Here is a 21,510-nt window from a genome sequence, read left to right on the forward strand (position 1 = left end):
GTTTAAGAAGACTGAATAAGCTGGAGAGTGTCCAGAGAATGGGGAAGAACTTTGAGTTCACATCATCTGAGAATTAGTTGAAGGACTCAGACATATTTAGTCTGGAGAAAACTCAGAGAGGAAATGGGGCCTGTCTTGAAGCATTCAAAGGGTTGTCACACAGAAAAGGGACTGGACTTGTTCTGTTTGGCTCCAAAGGACAGAGGTTTAATAGAGGTCAATTTAGGTATGATGTCAGGAAAAATTTCCTAACAATTAGAACTGTTGAAAAGTGGGTTGAGGGGGCATCTAAGCAACTCAGTGGATAGAAAACCAAGGCCTAGTTGGGAGGTCCTCAGTTCAAATCTGACATCACATACTTCCTAGCTGTGTGACCCTGGGCAAGTCACTTAACCCCCAATGCCTAGCCTACACTCTCTTCTACCTTGCAACCAATTCACAGTATTGCTTCTAAGATGGAAGGTAAGGGTTTTAAAGAAAAGTGGATTCAGCTGCCTTGAGAAGTAGTGAGCTTTCCTTTCTTGGAGAGGCTAGATAGCCCCTTAAGTAGCATGTTATTAGTAGAGATTTCTTTCATATAGGAGTTGAATTAGATAGCCACGGAGGCTCCCTCTGGTTCTCAAGAGATGTGATTCTGTGAAGGTTAAGTTAGAGGAACTCATACCATTACAATCTAGATGAGAATAGTCTCCATGAATGATAAGGTTGGTGGTTTTGTTTTTGCATGTTTTTATTTTTGAGTGGGAAGAAGGAAAAAGAGGGAAAAAATGAGATATAGGTGTAACAGTGTGGTGGGTGAAATCAGAATTAAGTCACGAAATGGAGTCAGTGTGGTTCATTCAATTCCCATAATTCCCTCAAAAGCCAGTGCATATCAGATTTTTCTGAGGTGAAATTTTTTTGTTCTCTCCTAAATTCTCCTCTCCATCATTTTTTATGGCCTCTCAAGGATTCCTCTACACTAGGATGTGTATATAGAGAGAGCAAGTCCTCTTTCTCCTTGATTTAAATGTTGTACTTAAAGGCAGTTCAGTTTCCATAATAAGAAAATAAAAATGGAATCATGACTTTGGATCATGTAGGAAGGTTGATTTTCATTAAAAAGCCCTTTTATTATTAATTAGGAGATGACACTACAAAAGGCCAGTCCAAATTTGGATGGCTATTGTAGGCTGCTGCTCACTGCTTCGAAGGTACAAAGGTATTGACATTGCCCTTCTTACTAACTCATCCCACATCCCTTTAAATTTCTACATGAAGTGCATTAATTCTTCCCACACGTACTGAGCCCAGTAATGTCTCTAAAACCTGAGCCTTTTCTCTCACTCCCACTGCCTTCAATTATGCAAGGACCTGCACATGCTTAAATGATATCATTTAGCATTCTTCCTTTAATGCATGGCCACCAAAAGTCACTAGTCATGCTTAAAAGGCAGAGAATGTGGACAGCTGGAGCCATCTATAGGGAAGTCTGGGACCCACAATACTCAGACCCAACAAGCCAGATTTTCTCAGGCAAAGCTGATAGGACTTTATATGCTCCAAGGCTTTGACTGCCTGTGCATATCATCCTCCGGCAGCGATTTGGAAACTAAAAGGGATTAGTCTGAACCATTACAAGAAACAGGGAAATTCTGTATTCACTCTTTGCCTCTACTCCCTAGGAAGAATCAGAATAGGAGCTCAAGTGAGAATTTGGAACAAGTGATCTGATTTGAATTCTGGCTTTGACACTGACTAGGATCTTGGCCAAGTCACTTAGGATCATAGATTTTAGAAGCCCTCTGACCTAATTCTTCATTTCACAAATGAGAAAACAGATCCAGATGTGGGGAATAGAGAGAGCATGGACTCCTTTAAGGGAAGTACATCTGGCTGACAAGATAAGAAGTGACAGACAAGAAAGGAAACTCAAGAGCAATATATAACCTCCTCCTCTTCTGATTGGTTAAACCCCAATCCTTGTTTTGATTGGTTAAACCCCAATTTTTGTTTTGATTGATTTTTGAGGGGAGGGACCATCTTTGCATCAGGGCCCAGGTTAAAAGGAGTCTGTGAGCCTCCATTTTTTGGTACTCTTGCTTACTGGTTGTAACACTTGTAACACTGGTTTGTGAGTACCCATTCTCACCAGAATGAAAAAAAAAAAAGCCTTTGATATGATGATGCTGAGTTCAAGATTCTTTTGAGTAGGAGGTTGTTCCTCTCGCAGAGGATTTACCCAAAACTTCACAGGTTATATGTCAGCGAACACATTTGAACTCAAATAACCTGAATTCAAGTTGAGTTCTCTTTCTACCATAGCACATTGCCTCCCTTTCTTTGCCTCATGGAAAACAGTAGTTGTTCAATTCACAGAACCACTGTGAGGTAATGATAAAGAAAAAGCTCTTTGAAGACTTTTAAAGTGTCGTGTTCAACTATTGTCACTAGTCAAAGTGCATGCTTTGACTAGTTCTGCATCCTAACAAGGTCACTTGGAGCATATCTCTGGTGCAGCCCATTTGGACGACTGGTTTCTATTCAGTCTGGGGACTGGCAAGACATTTCTCACCTGTATACCCTAAATATGGAAGCATAAGAAACAGTGTGATCTCCATTCACATGGCAGAGAAATGACCTCTCAACACTTGTAAGTCAAAGTCATTACTTATGCTGTTGTTCATTCATTTCAAACATTAACTATAATTATCTGCAGTGAAAGCAAAAACAGGGCTCTTGCTGATCCCAAGGACAAAGACCTCTGGAGAAGCACAATATCAAGACAATGTTCAGTCAACCAGTACGGGTTTTAAGCCTCTTTGACAAAGGAGCTAACATAAACAATAATGAGCTCATCTGCTGAAATTAGCTCCCTAAAGTCAACTATTTCAAGTTCTTCATCACAACTCTGACCTGTATTTAAATCTCTAAAGTGATCTTCTGGGAGACAGAGTGTGGACCCAGATAGAATAAGATGATATTCACAGGGTTAAATTGGGTTTGGGAAAATCAGTTCCATTAATATAGGATGGGAAGGAGCCATGGTTAGTTACCAGTTTATGAGGAAAATATCTCAATAGCAATTAGTGGTGGGGTTAACTTCAAAAAGCTAATGATATCTGGGGATTGCAGTGAGTTTATTTTCCTGGAATGAGGTAACAATCCCTCTACACATGGCTAGGCACAGTGGGAGGAAGGGTGCTGGTCCTGGGGTCAAGAAGACTCATCTTTCTAAGTTCAAATCCAGCCTCGGACACTTACTACCTCTGTGACCCTGGGCAAGTCACTTGACCTTGCTTGCCTGTTTCCTCTGTAAAATGAGCTAGAGAAGGAAATAGCAAACCATTCCAGTATCTTTGCCAAGAAAACCCCAAATGAGGTCATAGTCGGACATGACCTGAAATAACAATAAGTACTTCCATACTTGCCTCAGTTTATTCTGTTCAATTCTGTGTCCCACAGTTAAGAGGGACATTGATGAGAAGAGAGCATTCAGAAAAGGAGCCAGGATGATAAAGGTCCATGAGTCCATTCATATGAGGATAGTTGAAAGAAATGAAGGTTTTTATTCCAGTGAAGAAAAACCATGATAGCTGTCTCTCAACATTTGGAAAGATGAAAATCATACTGGCAAGGGGCAGAAGTAGAAGGTGCAAAAAGATGAATTTGTATTTGATGTCAAAGAAAAACTCCCTAACATTTAGAGATTCCCCAAAATGGAATGGGCTACCTTCAGAGATAGTAGTGATGGAAATTATTATTATGCTGTATTAATATTAACTTGCAATCTATTCTTTGGGGGTCAGTCTCTCCATCTTTTAGTCTAGCAGAAGACCTCTTCTAGCCCAAACTGGCATATGTTTTCCCCAGAGTTAACAATTAGAAGATAGATAACCTGGTTGTTGTTGGGTATGTTAGAATGGGCCTTCCTTTTTGTTATGGATTGGCTTAGACTCTGAGGTCCTTTTTCTCTCTGAAGTTCTGGCTTTTAAAAAAAAAATTCTATTAACCTTCTGGATAAAGTCTTCTCTCTTCAAGACTTCCTATCAGCTGACAAAGCTCATCATGCGTCTAAACAAACCACTCCTCAAACTTAGGTCAACAAACTATCCACCTGCTACCCCCCATTCCCAAAAGTTTATATCTCATCTTCATCCTTCAAACTTGCACCCTTCCATCTCATCTTGCTGTGAGGAAAGTGCTTTGCCAACCTTAAAACATTATTTAATACTCTTTATTATCAGGACTCCAGGCCACACATCATTATTCAAATCCAGATCAAAACTCACTTTCCTTTGGGGAATCTTCCCTAGTTAATCTCACCCTCTGTCTAATCATACCTATATCGACAATTTCTATAACAACACTGTAAAGACAAACAACTATCAAAGACCCGATAACCCTGGTCAATGCAATGGGCTAATCATGAGTCCAAAGGCCAGATGGAGCAAGCTACCGACCTCCAGGGAGAGAGGGGATAAATTCAAGTTGCAGAATGAGACCTAAATTCTCAGACAGGATCAAGGGAATTTATTTCACTTAACTAAGCAAATTCTTTACAAAGGATTAGGTTGGGTTTTTTTGGGGGGGGTATGGATTTGGAGGAGCAGATTGAGGTGATGTGGGAAAGAGTTGTGAGGAAGAAGTAAGTGTTTTTATTTTTTTAGTCTGTACTACATTATTTTGAATGTCTTGTAGTGCTTAAATGTTAAGTTGTATGCATCTTCATCTTTGCAATTATGGTTTTCTTGAGGGCATGGAGTCCATACATCTTCTATTGAACTGTCTCCTATGTTTCTTTCAACAATGCCTTCAGGATTGCATACACCTAGGTCCCAATTACTTTGAATAATGACTCCATGGAAGTAGTCACATGTATCTGGCTGTGCACTATTATATTAGAAATTACAATTATGTAAAATATACTGGTTGGTTCCAGCCCAGTGGAAATACAGAGTGAAAATTCAAATGATGTAGCTACTTTAGAGGGAATCATTTGGACTAATGGGAATCCAGCTTTACCCTTGATAAATTAGATTTACTTCATTTTTTCAGGCACTATTTTTTTCTTTAGAACTCTTACCTTCTGTCGTAGTAACAACTCTAAGGCAGAAAGGCAAAGGCTAGGCAATTGGAGTTAAGTGACTTGCCCAAGTCACACAGCTGTCTGAGGCCACATTTGAACCCAGGTTCTCCTGACTCCAGGCCTTGTGCTCTCTCCACAGTCCCATCTGGCTGCCCCTAGACTTCTTGACAGACATCAGAAAAGGGGGCTTTCCTTTGTAAGTAAAACTGTGGTGTTTACATGCTGGTTAAAAAAAAATCACTTCCTACTCTGTTCACCTAGTGATGCCTCAAACACCTGCTGCCTCACTGAAGCTGGGAAAGGGAGAAGGGCAGTCCCAACATTACAGATCCCCCTAAGTGCCTTGTTTTATGGGATTAACAAATAACACAAATTTCTCCAATGTTTGGGGTTAGTCACTGGCAGAGGTCTCCTGCAAAATCTAAATCAAGTCAAAAGGTTTAATTTAAAACAGATTAATAAAAGTTTCATATATAATATATATAACATACATAACACATATAAGTAATATAACAGATGAATAAAAACAGTCTAATTTGAAACAGATTAAATTAAAACAGATTCAGTGAAAACATATGCCCTGGAGCTGCTATCAAAGGACTGGCTTCTTTGCTATGTTGGTAACATCTGAGCAGTTCTTAACTCCAGAGGATATTTGATTATATATATTATAATATGTAACAATTATATTTTAAGTAAATATTCCATATGCCAAAGGAAGACACTATCCATTTTTAAACCTTTGATAATTAAAAAACATTATGCCAAGAAGATTATCAATTTTTTTTTTAACTTTCCCATGATTAACCTAATTGTGGGAACTTGGGCAAGTCATTCACACTCTGGGCCTCAGTTTTCTCAGGTATAAAATGAGAGAAATAGACTAGACCATGTTTAGGGGCCTTTCCAGCTAACATTTTGATTTTGTAAAGCAAAATAATTTAGTCAGAAAGTGCCCAGATGGGACAAAGTAGAATAAGCAGTATATTTGCAAAAAGTTAATACTTCATTCAAACTCTTGACTACAAATGTTTGGCTTTGTTAAAGGCAAAATGTTATAGCAGGAAGAACACTGAACCCAGATTCAGATCTTAGCTCAAATCCTAGCTATAAGCTCACTGACAGCCTTAGGTAATAATTGCACTGGTTACATCATGGGATACCATGAGTAAAGAGCTTTGTAAACCTTGAAAGGCTTTAGAATTTTTAATATTATAGGATTGTTTACAAAAATGCCACCACTTTGGAATGGGGCATACAGATTCAATCTTTAAGTGCTTCCTACTATGTGCCTGGCACCGTGAGTGGTTCTGGACATATAAAAGGTAAAATTTAACAATCCCCTCTAAGGATCGTACTATTAAAATCCACCAGATAATTGTTTTGGCAGTGCAGACCCTCACTAGAGCCACCACCTTCATATCAGGTTTCAAAATATGTCATAGAAAAATATGACATTAAAAAAATTACTTTTTGTTCAATTGTTTTTCAACTGTGCCTGACTTTGTGATCCCATTTAGGGTCTTCTTGGTAAAGATACTAGTTTGCCATTTCCCTCTCTAGCCCATTTTTACAGATGAAGAAACTGAGGTAAACAGGGGTAAATGAATTGTCCAGGGCCACACAACTAGTGTTTGAAGTCAGAGTTGAACTCAGAGTTTTCCTGACTCTAGGCCCAGCACTCTAACCACTAACATCCAGCTGCCCAGTAGAACTTTTTTGCCCTTCATTAAGAGATGAAACGCTGTGATGGTTGTCTCCCCATACCTCTAAATCTCCTTTAATTCACAATTTTGGTGCTTATGTGTTTTCCACAGTGACTTTGTGGATAACTTATTCAGGATGCCCCCAGGAACCTGTTGAAGACTTTATCTTATTTATTACTCAGAATACTAAAATGGATTTCATTGATATAGATGGTCCCTCCAATAATGCAGATTACCTTCCTGTCCATGTCTTCTGAAAAATTCATTACGGACTCCACTCCTGAGGGCGACATAGCAAGGATTCTAAAGAAGCCCATGAAAGGTCCATTAATTAGTTATCCTCCTATCTTGCTATCTAGCCAACCCACCAGTTTCTTTTCAAACCCCTACCTTCCATCTTAGAATCATGTGTATTGGTTCCAAGACAGAAGGGTAGTAAGCACTAGACAGTGACTTGCCCAGTGTCACACAGCTGGGAAGTATCTAAGGCCATATTTGAACCCAGGAACCCCTCACCTCTGGGCCTGGCTCTTAATCCACTGAGCCACCCTTTTTTCAATCTATTTCTTTTGTGACACCCTTTCCTCTGCTTTTCTTCATACATACTTCATAATTTTGTGTGCTTCAGTTTGTACCCCTTTTCCCCATGTGCCTGACAATTGCCTGTAATCCAACCCACTCTCCTTTTTAATTCTGGGCACAGATCATTGTCCATTTGTACCCAAATCTGAACATTTCAAAAATAAGAAATAGGACTTAGGTGATGTCAAAGACATCCTACTGGATACAAAGTCAAAGTTTATAACAATAAAAAAAAAACCCACATGCAGGAAGAAACACTTCCAGAGATACTAGATCCAGAGACAGAAGATGCTAATAAGAATTAAGACAGCATCAAACTCAATCTCTTTTTTATTATTCACTGATAAAATACTGATGCTTGAAATATGATGCTACATTTACATACTGAAATCAAGGTCTAACATTGTAATTAAATATTAAATAATAGTACAATTTTAATAGAAATTTATATTTTTTACACCAAGACAGCATTATTTTCTATAAAAGTCTAAAATTTAAAAGAGATAATTCCTGTCATTTAATCATAAAAAAAAATGGAGTAGAGCATCTCATTAAGTAGGAAACATAGAAGCAGCAGTTATGGAGGAAAACATAGCAACAAAAGTCTTAAGAAAAGCAATTGTGACACACACTCTACCTCAGGTTAGGCATGGAAAGAGTAAAAAAAAAGCTATGGAGGCAATAGTGAAAAAAAAAAAAGATTATCTCCTAGATTTTTACCTAACTAGAGACTAGAGTATAGGGTAGTTCTCCCCAGAGGGTAACAACTACTATCACATTCTAAAAATTGGCACTCATATTGGCAGACTCCATGAGGTTTAAGACATTTGGGGAATCAAATAATTTCTTAGCCTTTGACTTAGGGCCTCCTAGTAAGGACTCAGGGACGGTGAAGAGACCGTGGCAAGAGGGAAACTTATTTTGCTACTGCTTGCTTAAGCATACCACTTACTTGATATTAAAAGGACCTAAAAAGGATCTTAGAATATGAGTTTACTACTCAGCAAGAACATTTACTTAAAAAAATACAAAAAGCCATTTTCTATATAATTCACAGACTTCATAATTTATTTCTTTTGGCAAATTTATAATTTTCAGTTACCCGAAGAGACATCCACTTTGTCTCCATCACCAGGAACAGGAATGGTCATCACAATCTCCCCATTTAAATAAAACATGCTATGATTTCAAAGGCATTAAAGATAAATATAGCACTTTTAACAGATGGTCTAATTTCTATCATTTACATGCCAGTATATCCAAGCACTACAATACAGTGCTCACAATTTCAAGGTCAAGTTAACTGCATTTTTTAACACGTTGCAAAGATCCTGCTTGGAAGACAAAATCCCCATAAGCACCATCTCCTTTAAGGCTTGTTTTAAATAACAAAGGCAAAAAGCATCTTAATATATACATAGAATAAAGGAAGAATATAATCTTCCCTTTGTGTCTTCCTTGCAATCAGGCTAAGCAACATTATTTAAAACATTAAATAACAAATCCCAACTTTTCTGTGTATCATGGCAAAACTGAGAGGGAAAAAGAACTTGAAATGGCCTTTTACTAACAACTATTTTAGGATCATTACATAAAGAAAATTTTTCTAAGCTAAATCAACAGTCTCAAAGTAAAGAATAGTTTTTCTTCTTAGTCATAGTACAGTTTTTGGTTGGAGTTTTTGCGATGGGATTTCTTAATATCTCAGCCTTCTTTACATATCACTAGAGTAACTTATAAGAGTTATACCACAGGACTTTTTTTATACTTGTTAATCAACAAATATTTCTTCTGACTGTTGATAACTGATTTTTTAAAAGTTAATACTAGTAATAGTCTCTTGTTCACAAATGAGAAGGGGATAAGAGGAAGTAATCATCCTTATGAAAATAAATTTCAGTTCAATGGATATTTCTCATATTCCTAGTCTATGCACAGATTTCATTTTTATAGATGCAAATTCTGCCCATAGCTCTCCTAGTCTAATGAGAATTTTTAAAGCCAAGAAAATGAGAAGCTTAAGCTATACTATTCTTTGCCCAAAGTAAAAACCAGTGTAGAACTAAAGTGAAGGAAAATAGATAAATTTAAAGGAAAATAGCTACAGCTCCTTAAGGGCATGTCTGTCTGAGGCATATTAATAATTCAAACTTCTCTTCATTCAGCCCAAAGTGAAATGTGCAATTTAGACATCATGGGCAAAATTTATAAAATGTATTTAAAAAATTTGTATTCAAGGTTTAACTCTCTGGGATATAATGTGTAACTAGCTCAGGACACTGAATACAATTCTTTTTAAAAGTCTTTATCTTATACTACTTCTCCAAAGTTTCTCTCAGTCTGTCATCCTAGTACTCAGTATTTCTCAGTATTTCTCTCTTCCCTTCTGACTAGAAGACCTAGTGCATCTAAACAAATTTACTGATTTATCACCTTACTGTACATATCAGCTCCATTCCATATTCCATACTACCATTTTTTCTGAAAACAAATGCTAGTTATTACCAGCATGATTTATTAGGAGTTTTCTCAGAAAAAATGAAAGCAAAAGGAGGTTTAAAAGCTGAATTAACACTAGGAATATTGCATCTGCCACTCAAAGCCAAAAAGTCACAACTTTTGGAAAATATTAATATTACATAAAGTATGTTTGTTAATTTCAGATGTATTTCAATTTTACATTACTCCATGGCTAAAGAGATTATGCCACTTTGGGGATGAAAATAAAATGCCATTCACCATTTAACATATGAACAAAATGAAAGTCCATTTCTTTACTGGCTTACTTTTCTCATGTTTTCTTTTAACCTTTTATCTATTTTGTTGAGTTTTATTCAAATATATACCATATGGTTTCTTATAAGGGATATTCAGGAATAAAATACAGGGCTGCCATATAAACTAGGCACAAAGTTGAACAATTTAAGCTGAAAGCCACAAGAAAGGAAAACCCTCAAAATGAAAAAAAGCCTAAAAGTTATTGATAAAATAAAAACCTTCCCAATTTCAAATACCTTCTTAAGCAATCTATAACTGTTAGGATGGCCTCTGTTACTGAGAATGTCATCTCTGTTAATTTCTAAATTCATCTGGGCTATGCTGAACATATTTTATGTAGTAGATCCATGGTAAAATTGATACTGTCCTTAAGGATTGTTGTTCTAATTACAAATACAGGTTATTTCCCTATACTACAAAAAAAAATTTTAGATCCCCAAAGAATTCAAGATGAGAAAAAAAAACCTTCAAAAATATAGCCACTAATAAACATCTTATTTTGAGTAAAGATCACTGAGAACCAGAACCTATTGTCTCATAAGCCACTAATTACCTGAATTAATCTAACCCTAAAAGGAATGTGCTTCAATAATAACACACAAGAAGGACCACAGAAATTATAGCCCTTTAACTTTTTGAGGCTCCATAACTTAAAAGATGTAGGTTCAGCAAGTAGTATGTTCTTGATGTATTAATTTAAACATACTGAAAATATAAAGACACAGCTACACATTCCTTTCATACATTCTTGGATTTGCCCCAGGGAGTTATCATTCACGTATGCATTTGAGACAGCTGCTGGATAGAAGCCTTATTAGATGAGAATCACGTATCTAGTTGGCATTTTTTCCTTCTAAATTCAACCAGAAAAAGAATTTTAGAAAAAGGCACAGTTGTGCTTCCTCTAAAAACACGGAAAGCTGTTCAGGGAGGTCCCAATTCTCAGATGTTATCTGGCACGCTGGTTGGAAAGAAGGAAGTCCTTGTCTCGGCACAATAGGCATCGTTTCAAATTTCTACAAGAGCCACCAGCAGCGAAGAATGCCCAGATACCCATAAGCAGCATGATAACATATGATGCTGCTAAACTTGCTTTATAATACGGATTCAAGAAGGTCTGTAGGGAAAGAAAAGTAAATTAGCTGGGGTGACATAAGATTTTATAATAGTTGAAAAGATGAAAGACAAATGAAGGTAAACAGAATATATTCAATAGCTCAGGCTTACTTCAACAAATGTTTAATTTATGTGCAGTACAATAAGCACTAACCCAATGAAACAAAACTTTAAAAAAGAGAAAGAAGAACAACTGAAAAGGCAAGAAATTGGCTTAATAAATATAATGAGATATATTTACTGTAGCTTGACAGATTTAAAGGGCATATATGAGTAGCTCATGGGAAGTGAATAGGCTGAGGAACTGAGTGGTTACTGTGTTTGAGGGAGAGTCAGTGTATGTTTTGAAGTCCCCTATTATGAAGGCAGGAGTTGGGGAGGACAGAAAAATTGTAAGCCATGTACTGAACTCATTGAGGAAGGAGAGTAATCTAGAGGTCTATAAATAATAGCTAACAGGGTTTTGATTGGCTGATATATGTGGACTGCATGAACTATAAAGGAGGAAAGGTTACTGAGTGATGGAGATAGGAAAAGAAACAGAGGTGGAAACAGGGAGTACAGAGTATTCTAACTCTCTTGCCTCAACAAGTGAGCCAAGGGGAATGAATGATAGTGTACCCCAGTGGCTGTGGAGGCTCTGTTATCATGTAAAGTCAGGTGTCAGTAATTACTAGAAGATGGAAGTAGTAGGAGAGGAAAAGATTTAGGCTGAAGTGAAATTTGTTGTCTATGGAACAGGCATTCTAGTCTATTTAGTGGAAAGAGTGGATATTGTAGGTCAGGATTTTGGGGTAGGGAGGTGAGGAAAATGGGAAATGGGGTATGATTAGGTATAAGTATGAGAAGTGCTACTCTTTTTCCCAGAGAAGGCTAAAGATCATGTATGAGGTAAGTTCAGCAGGTTAGAAGGTACATGTTTCTTGCCCATAATGCACTTGCCTTTCTCCCTTGATGTTAAAAACAGAAGTTGGTCCTGAGTTGGTTTTTTTTTTTATCTTAAAGATTTTTCTGATTGTTTTTGAAGTTTATCTTACTCTTTTCTGTTGTTACTGTTTCCTGATTATGTCAAATATTTCTATAAGGAAGAGAGGTTAGCAAAGATGGAATAGCTTATGCATAATATCCTCTCAAAAGTCTTTTGTTATTATTATTAATAATAGCTATTATTATTAATAATAATAAATGGAATAAAATTATTTCAAAGTTCCAATTTAATTTTTGTTTATTCTTTAAACAGGAACAAATGAATGACAATTCACATTTAAAGTTAGAATAGTATTCACAAAAGGTGAATGTATTCTTAAGAGGTAAATTTTTAGAAAAAAATACATACAAATGAGTACTTTATTTCTAAAAGAAACCAACCAAGGTAGAGATGAACAGAATTTAAGAGGAACCAAAGATTCTAAAAGAATAGCATAGAAATAATCATTTTACCAGTTTAAAAATTATGAAAAGGCAGAGAGAAAAAGTGTATTCTCATATTTTTTAAAAAAGTCATACTCCTAGATGTCATTTCCTTCTTTAGCATATGTGTAAGTGTCTAATAGAGTGGATATCTTATAAACAAATAAATTAGACTCACCAGACCTGACACCAGCAAATGACTCAGGATGACCACGATTAGGGCCCACCAGTTTTTTGTCTCACATGCATCAAAAAACACAACTCCCCAGAAGACATGCAGCAAAACCATAACTAGAGTCATAAAAGCTGAAAGACAGTGAAATATTAGTACACAGTCATATGAATGAAATTAAAATTAGGATATGAAAGCTTTCTGAGTTAACTTCTTTGAAAGCTAATGTAACTTTCTAGGGCTATCATCCTGATTCTAATTACTCACAACAGAAATATGTAAGCATCATCCATCAGTGAATCCCACTACATGCTATAGATATAAGATATGGGAAAGCAATTAATTTAATTTTTACCTTATGATAATTATGTTTCAACAATACACTGAATAGTGTTGTAGTTTCACATCATGTGTGCATGTGCATACATGCATCAAATAAAACAAATTCCAAATGAGAACTTCATGGATTTTAAGCAATTTCCTTAAATGGCTGAAAGGTAAAACTCTATACCCTTCTCTATTGGTTCTGCCTACAACAAATAAAAAGATTTCCTTCACCTACACAGAATAATTACAAACATCTTATACCATATACCATAATAACCTCAAAAGGGATACATGATCCGAAGTAATACCATAAAAAAAATAAATAAAAGGGCCAGCTAGGTGGTTCAGTGGATTGAGAGCCAGGCCTAGAGAAATGAGGTCCTAGTTTCAAATCTGGTCTTAAACACTTCCTAGCTATGTAACTCTGGGCAAGTCACTTAACCCTCATTGCCTAACTCTTACTGTTCTTCTGCCTTAGAACCAACACACAGTATTGATTCTAAGACAGTAAGTAAGGGTTTTTAAATAAAATAAAATTATAGAAAACAGATCAGGTACCTGTATAACTATGACTAAGGGATAAATTTGTAACCAAATAAGCCAGTGGCTTGATAAATATAAAAGAGATCATTTTGATTACATAAAATTGAAAAACTTTTTTTGAGTATAAAATTAATATAAGTATAATAAGAAGGCAAGTGAATTATGATGGAAAATATATACACTAAATATACCTAATAAGAATTTGATGTCTGCCTTCAAGAAACTGCAAAAGTCCTTTAATAACTCAAGTTTCTTCTAGAAACAATAGTCTATCCTTTTAATACCAATATTCCCACCAGGGCTGCTGAATGGCTATATAATATTGAATATAGCAGTCCCAAAGAAATAAATATATCACACAGATATATGATATGATTTAAAAAAAATGATGATCTAGTCAAATGGTAAGAACAAGGAAAAGACAGCTGGACAGCCCTGGTGCTTTAATGGTATGCTCCTAATGTCAAGAAGGCAAAGAGTTTCTCTAGCCTCCTATGAGAAACTTATGAGAGGACATGGACAAGAGTCACATAGAAAGGACAGGCATATGTGAATTGCAATCTGCATTATTGGAGGGAATTTGTAAATTGATTAAATCAAAGAACCCTATGAAGATCTGAATATAGTCACAGAGTCAGTTATTCAGAATAACTGTATTAACAGTTTAATAACACGATTTCAATACAAACCCCTTCTAGTAGAATTCATTCTCTACATGAAATAGAAATAATAAACTTAATATTACCTCATGTTTCATATTTTATTACCTCTTGAGTGATTTCATCATAATTTATACCATAAGTATGAAACAAAATATCTTTAGCAAGTATATTCTAGTTTTGTTTTTATGTAACTTAAGAATAAATGTAATTACTACAAGATTTACATACAGTATTATTTGAAAACTATCAGCATAATGAACAACAATTATAACATATACTATACGAACATTTGCTTTGTAATTTGTGATATATAGATGAGCTGGATAATAATGGCCTTTTAATTTTTTTACTATTATAATACTTTTGCAGAGACACTTATATAAGCTATCACATTTCTAAACAAAAATTTCTCAATTTATCAGCTTATCAAGGAGATTGAAAATTTCTACTTTGAGGTATGGACAGGGTGTAAGAAAATGTTCTTACACATACACACATACACATGCACATGCATGCGTGTGACAGAACAGGTCTAAAACAGTTGATTATTTTTCTCTTGAATTTTTTGCCTCCTGATTCTACTGAAGATCTTGTCCTGCCAAACCTCAGCCTGAGATTACTCCCCCCAACCGCTGCCTTCATTCCTATTTGTGCTGCTGAATGAAGAGAGAAAATCATGGAACCTTGCTGGCACTACAAATTCATATGGCATATTCTCAACTAGGCCCTCAACATGGATAAATGATCCTTTCTCTTTCTAATGACCATACCACTTTTTCCAAACCTTTTTCTCCCTCCTCAAACCTCCCATCCTTTATAGCCAGCTCCTCATCTCACATAACTCAGGTGCCTTCACTCTTCTTCATCTCCTTCACTTCTGGCTCAAGGAGAAGGAGCCCTTCTCCTTGCCAAGGATAACCCCTCTATAGGCCAAGTGATCCCATTCCATCTCATCTTCTCCAGCAGACTGGCCCCGCTATCAATCCTATTCTCTGAACAATCTTCAATCTTTACTAGAGATTTTCCTATTGCTTACAAACAAGGCTCTGTCTGGCCTGGGTCATCTCTTCTCTCCCTACACTATTCTAATAGGTGATATTAGTGGCTTTCCATGGATTCTGTTACCATTTCTATGCTGAGGATTCCCAAATTTACTTATCCAGCTCTTCTCTCTCTCCTAACTTTCAGTCTTGCATTCCAAAAGTCTATAAAACAATCAAGCTGGATATTCTGTAGACATCTTCAAATCAACATATTCAAAGTTTAACTCACTACCTTACTCCTAAAACTCTTTTCTCTTCCTAACATACTCCAGGGTGCCACTATCTGCTTGGTATCCAAAACTAACAACCTAGGAATCATCCTTGATTTTTTTCATTCTTTCTCACCCACCTATCCCCCAAACTCCAATATGGTGCCAGAGTCCTGTTCATTCTACCTTTGTACTCTCTCATACGTGCCCCTCCCCCCCTTTTCCCCTGACACTCACATCATCCTGGTTCCAGCTTTCCTTACTTTACTCCTAGTCTTCTACAGTATTCTTTCGGCTAGTTGGTCTCCCTGCCTCAAGTCTCTCACTATTCTAGTTCATCCTTCACTCAGCTATCAAACTGATCTTCCTAAAGCACAGGTCTGATCATGTCACTCCTCAGTCCCTAAACTCTAGCAGCTCCCTATTACCTCTGGAATCAAATATAAAATCCTCTGGCTTCTAAAGTCCTTTACAATCTCACCCTTTCTGCCTTTCTAGACTTTTTCACCTGACTCCCCTCCATGTCCTCTTGACATAAGAGTTGTCAAGTTGACACTAGTTTCCTTGTTTTTCCTTGCACAAGATATTTTACCTCAATACTCCAGACATTTTCATTCTTTGTCCTCTGTGTCTGGAATTCTCTCCTTTCTCATCTCTACCTCTTTGCTTCCCTTGTTTCCTTCAAGGCTTAGCTAAAGTAAAAAACAAACAGTGCCCACCTTTAAAGAGCTTATATCCTATTGAAAATAACATGTGTGAGTAGATTAAAAATATATACAAGATAATTTCAAGAGAGAAGAGGCTCTTGGGGCAGCTGGGTAGCTCAGTGGAGTGAGAGTCAGGCCTAGAGACAGGAGGTCCTAGGTTCAAACCCGGCCTCAGCCACTTCCCAGCTGTGTGACCCTGGGCAAGTCACTTGACCCCCATTGCCCACCCTTACCAATCTTCCACCTATGAGACAATACACCGAAGTACAAGGGTTTAAAAAAAATAAAATAAATCATTAGAGGCAAATCAATATGTCTCTTAAAAAAAAAGAGAGAGAGAGAAGAGGCTCTTGCAGCTGGGGAAGCTGTGAAATAGAAAATTAAGCCTCTTAGAGATAATACTTAAACTGAACTTTGAAAGGAACCAGGGATTCTGAGAGGCACAACTGAGGAGGGAGTGCCTTCATAGAGGTCAACTTGCACAGAGGCATGGAGGTGGGAGATGGAATGCCAAGTGAGAGCAAGTAGGACATTTTGGCTGCTCTGTGGTATATGAAGAGAAGCAAAGTAGAGTAAGTCTTAAAGGTAGATTGGAGCTAGATTGGGAAGGGATATAAATTCCAAATAGAGGAGTTTATATTTGAACAACAGGGAGAGCTACAGCTTATTAAGCTTATTAAGGAGAGGAACAACATGGTCAGACATCTGTTTGAAAATGGCAATACAGCCTGTGTTTAAAATGTAGGTGACAGGGAGTTTACAATTTTATGAGATGGTCATTGTTTACTGTTAAAAAGTTCTTAATTGCTATAATTTATTTTAAAATAAAATTTGCATCTTTATAGCTTCTATCAATAGTTTTGCCCCCAGAAGCAACAATGAACAAAGCTATCCTTCCTTCCACATGGCAGTCTTTTAAACAAAGAGCATTCCAAAAGTCTTTGGGCAATTTCCAGCTTAAAACAAGCAACTTAGCCCTGCACTAATACTGTTGGAATACCCTGTATAGTCTTCTCTTTTCTAAGCTAAATAACCTCAACTCCTCCATTTATTCCTCATATGGCATAGTTTTCAAACTCTTACCAACCTTTTAATCTTCTCTAGATGTGTTCTGGTTTGTCACACTCCCCCTTACATTCTGCTTCTTACTCCAAACAAGAAAAAAAATGTAAATATTTAAGTATCTCAGGGTCAATAATTACATTTACATTTTAAATCTGTAATGTGAAGTTTCTATGAATGTTTCTTAAGGTGGTTATCATAGGCTCATAGATTTACAACTGAAATAAACCTTAAAGGACATTTAGTCCAACCCCCTAAGAGAAGAGAAAACCGATTTCCTGAGACAAGGTATGCCTTGCCCAAGATCACATGAATAGTTGAATGGCAAAGTGAAGATTTGAAGTCAGATGTTCTGACATCGAAACTAGACCTCTTGCTATTGTTCTACTCTGTCCATTCCCTCTTAAAAAAATCTTTCTGTTTTGCCTCATTGTGTTGTGGAGATGGCCTTGTTTTCTCGAAGATTATGAAGGCTGAGCTAAAGCTGTGGAAGTTTCTGTCAAACTAGAAAAGCTTTGAGAATGATCCTATTTGAGAATGATCTGGCCAAAGACCAACCTAATTAAAAAGAGAAGCTTATCACTAGTAAGTTGGCTACTAGGTGATAAAGCAAAAATACAAAATGGTTTCCAGATTGTGCAGTGACATTGATGAAGTGACAGGGGAAGGATCATAAGAAGATATATGTATAGCCATAAAGGACCTTGGAGCTCTTTTAATCTTAGAAATGAGGAAGCTGAATTTCAGTGAGGTTAAGGCAGTTACAAAGATGGTTAAATGGCAGAGCTGGGATTCAAACTCAAGTCCTTCAACTCCAAATCCAACCCACTGCCCATTTTTCCACACTGGGAGGACGGCACAGGATACTACTTTTCAGATCACAATATAAATTTTTAGATCACTAATTGTGAAATTATTGTCCAAAGACATACACTACTGGAAGGAATAAATCACAACAACACTGGCATTCTGGCAACTACATGGAAGAACAGCCCACAGGTTCTCCTGGAAAAGGCAAATAGAAGAAACAGCAGAGTTGATTTAGTCAAATGTCCAAGGCAACATGAAACAAAGCTCACATCTTGGGCAGGTAGGCAATGAGAGGGGATAAAAAGATGACAGACATGTGGCACTTAGGAAACTGCTACTTTCAATGATTACCAAGTTATTCCCTGATACATAACCCCATCTTTTAAACATCAACATTCTCCTGGCACTTTGTGGCTATAAGTTAAAGACTTCAACAAGCTCCAAAGAACTGAAATCAGTGTGGGTCAAGGGCAATAAATGATGATGCATGGTGGGCATATAGAAACTGCAACATATTACCAATTATAATGTGCATGTAAAAAGAGCTATAAAGATAAGAAATATCAAGTAAGATACATATATGATCAGAAAAGATAATGTAGCAAGAGGAGAGATAACCGTAAAGTCAAAATACTGAACTGCTACCCATTTAACATCTTTTAAAAAGCCTTGCATCCAGCATGTTAAGGAGATTTTCCCATTTTCATTAGAAGCAAGTAGACAAGAATTATATGGGAAATGTGTTCTAATATGTCACAGGCCCTTTACATTCTGCTACTCCAAACAAGAAATGACAATATAGATATCTGAGTACCTCAGGGTCAGGTAATTCCCTTTATATTTTAAATCTGTAATGTAAAGCTCTTATTAATGCTTTTCTAAGGTTGTACTCATAGGATCATGGATTTACAACTGAAATAAACCTTAAAATGTGGACCACTGGAGAATATACATTCATGAGAACATGGATCCACTAGAATTTAAGATTGCACTGACATCTACTTACTCCTGTATAACTGATTTATTAATGCTAAATTTCACACTGTTGCTTCCTGTCTGGTATTTTTTTGGGCAAAAACATTCTGAATCTTTTTTCTGAAAAAAAATTAAAGAATAAAATTTTGAGGCAAGATGTATAAGTTTCAATACACTCACAAGTCAGATATGCATGGGCAGTAATAACTCTACACTGGTCAGAACATATGTGATATTTTATGTTCACTGTATGATTCAAACATTAGGAAGAACAATAAAAAATTAGAGAGAACATATAGAGGAGGGCAACCAGTATGATGAATTGTCTAGAAATTATTTCTTAGAGGAAAATCTGAAGGAACTAGAAGTTAATAGTTTGGCAAAAAGATGACTTAGAAAAAAAATGTGATAACTATCCTCAAATACCTCAATGTCATGGGCATCACTGATTCTGTACTACTCAAGAAAGCACAATTAGATAAAGGGTAAAAGTTATAGAGGGGGCAGCTGGGTAGCTCAGTGGAGTGAGAGTCAGGCCTAGAGACATGAGGTCCTAGGTTCAAACCCGGCCTCAGCCACTTCCCAGCTGTGTGACCCTGGGCAGGTCACTTGACCCCCATTGCCCACCCATACCAATCTTCCACCTATAAGACAATACACCGAAGTACAAGGGTTTAAAAAAAAAAGTTATAGAGATGTTGATTTTGAGGAGCAGCTAGGTGACTCAGTGGATAGAGAGCCAGGCTTAAAGGCAGTAGGTCCTTGGTTCAAATCTGGCTTCAGATACTAGCTGTATGACCCTGGACAAGTCACATGACCCCAATTGCCTAGCTCTTACTGCTCTTCTGCCTGAGAACCGATACTTAGTATCGATTTCAAGACTAGACTATGATGAACTCCAAAGTCAGCTTCAACAACAAAATTGCATATATAGTAGAGTGCTTATTGGCATTAAGCACTATACTAGCCCCCATGGATAAATACTCCCCCCCAAAAATAATAAAGTTTACATTATAAAATATAGTTGGATCAACATTCTAATAGGGTTATTGCATGGTTGCAAGTAATAATACACCAGAATCTCTGAAGAATTACAAATAAGTTATCATCCAGAGAGCAAAGGAGCGTCAGAATGGGTGTCAGCAAGATGCAACACATTACAAAAAAGTAATTATGATTGAATGTAATGGACTTCTGTACCAGCAGCAATACAATGACCCAGGACAATTCTGAGGGATTTATGGTAAAGATGCTACCCACATTCAGAGGAGGGACTGCAGGAGAGGAAACATATAAGAAAAACAACTGCTTGAACGCATGGGTCGGGGTGGACATGATTGAGGGTGTGGACTCGAAACTACCACACCAATGCAACTACCAACAATTGGGAACTAGGTCTTGATCAAGGACACATGACAAAACTAGTGGAAATGTGCATCGGCCATGGGTGGGGGGAGTGCGGGGGGTGAAGGGGAAAGTAGGAGCATGAATCATGTAACCATGTTAAAAATGAATATTAATAAATGTTTGAAAAAAAAAGTAATTATGAAGGCAAAAGATGCCATTAAAGAAATGTATGAAACAAAAAGATGATGGACAAGTAACCTGGCTAGAATACGGGAAAACTAATGAAAAGCCTATGAGTTCCATGGATAGCCTTGTAATATCTGGAGAAAGTCAGGAAGAAACTTGGCATATTGGATGAAACTACTCTGTTAGGATGGGCAGGCATCAATGGGTTAAGATTTGCAACATTGCAGGGAATTTAAGTACCATAATTGGACACTAGCAGGTTTTATTAAGCAATACTTAGTAAATTAGATTTATATGATACTATATGTATTATATAATATATATAATAATAAGTTAAATGGGGTTCTGTGCTCATTTTGTAAAATTCTAGTTTAAAATATCTTTCCACAGAATATGATTCAAAGATACATGAACAAAAAAAGGAAAGAAAATTCAAAGAGATAGACTCTCATACTTTGTAATCCTGAATAAATCATTAGGAAAATTAGGAACTTCTTACCTTAAAATCCCAAAACTATACTGTAGTATAAGTTTAGTCCATGGAATAGTTTCAATAAATCTATATGAAACTATCATATTACTTTACCAAGGTTTAATTAAATTAAAATTAATTAGCATATCTTCATAGATGATATGTGAGAACTGAAAGTTATATTTATTACTTTTCAAAGTTTAACACTCCTCCCATTTTTTTAGATTTTCAAACGGTAAATCCAGCAAAATCAAGCAACCTATCAAGAAACTATTATAGTACTTTAGTTCTTTTCATAAATCCTTTCAGTAACACTGGATGAAAATGTATCACTT

General features: G+C 36.5%; 1 protein-coding gene across 3 annotated transcripts in view; it reads right to left on the minus strand.

Moving 5' to 3' along the window:
- Positions 1 to 7,668: 7,668 nt before the first annotated feature.
- The window catches only part of APH1B (aph-1 homolog B, gamma-secretase subunit), a 40,531-nt gene continuing 26,689 nt past the window's right edge, over positions 7,669 to 21,510 (minus strand). For all 3 annotated transcript variants that reach the window (XM_044665367.1, XM_044665366.1, XM_044665365.1), the window contains 2 exons: positions 12,839 to 12,966; positions 7,669 to 11,251 (listed from right to left, as the gene is read on the minus strand). In XM_044665367.1, the coding sequence (XP_044521302.1) occupies positions 11,084 to 11,251; positions 12,839 to 12,966 (296 nt within the window). In that variant the 3' untranslated portion in view covers positions 7,669 to 11,083. The remainder of the gene's footprint in view (positions 11,252 to 12,838; positions 12,967 to 21,510) is intronic.

This window comes from Gracilinanus agilis, chromosome 2, assembly GCF_016433145.1.
Source record: "Gracilinanus agilis isolate LMUSP501 chromosome 2, AgileGrace, whole genome shotgun sequence".
NCBI classification, from domain to species: Eukaryota; Metazoa; Chordata; class Mammalia; order Didelphimorphia; family Didelphidae; genus Gracilinanus; species Gracilinanus agilis.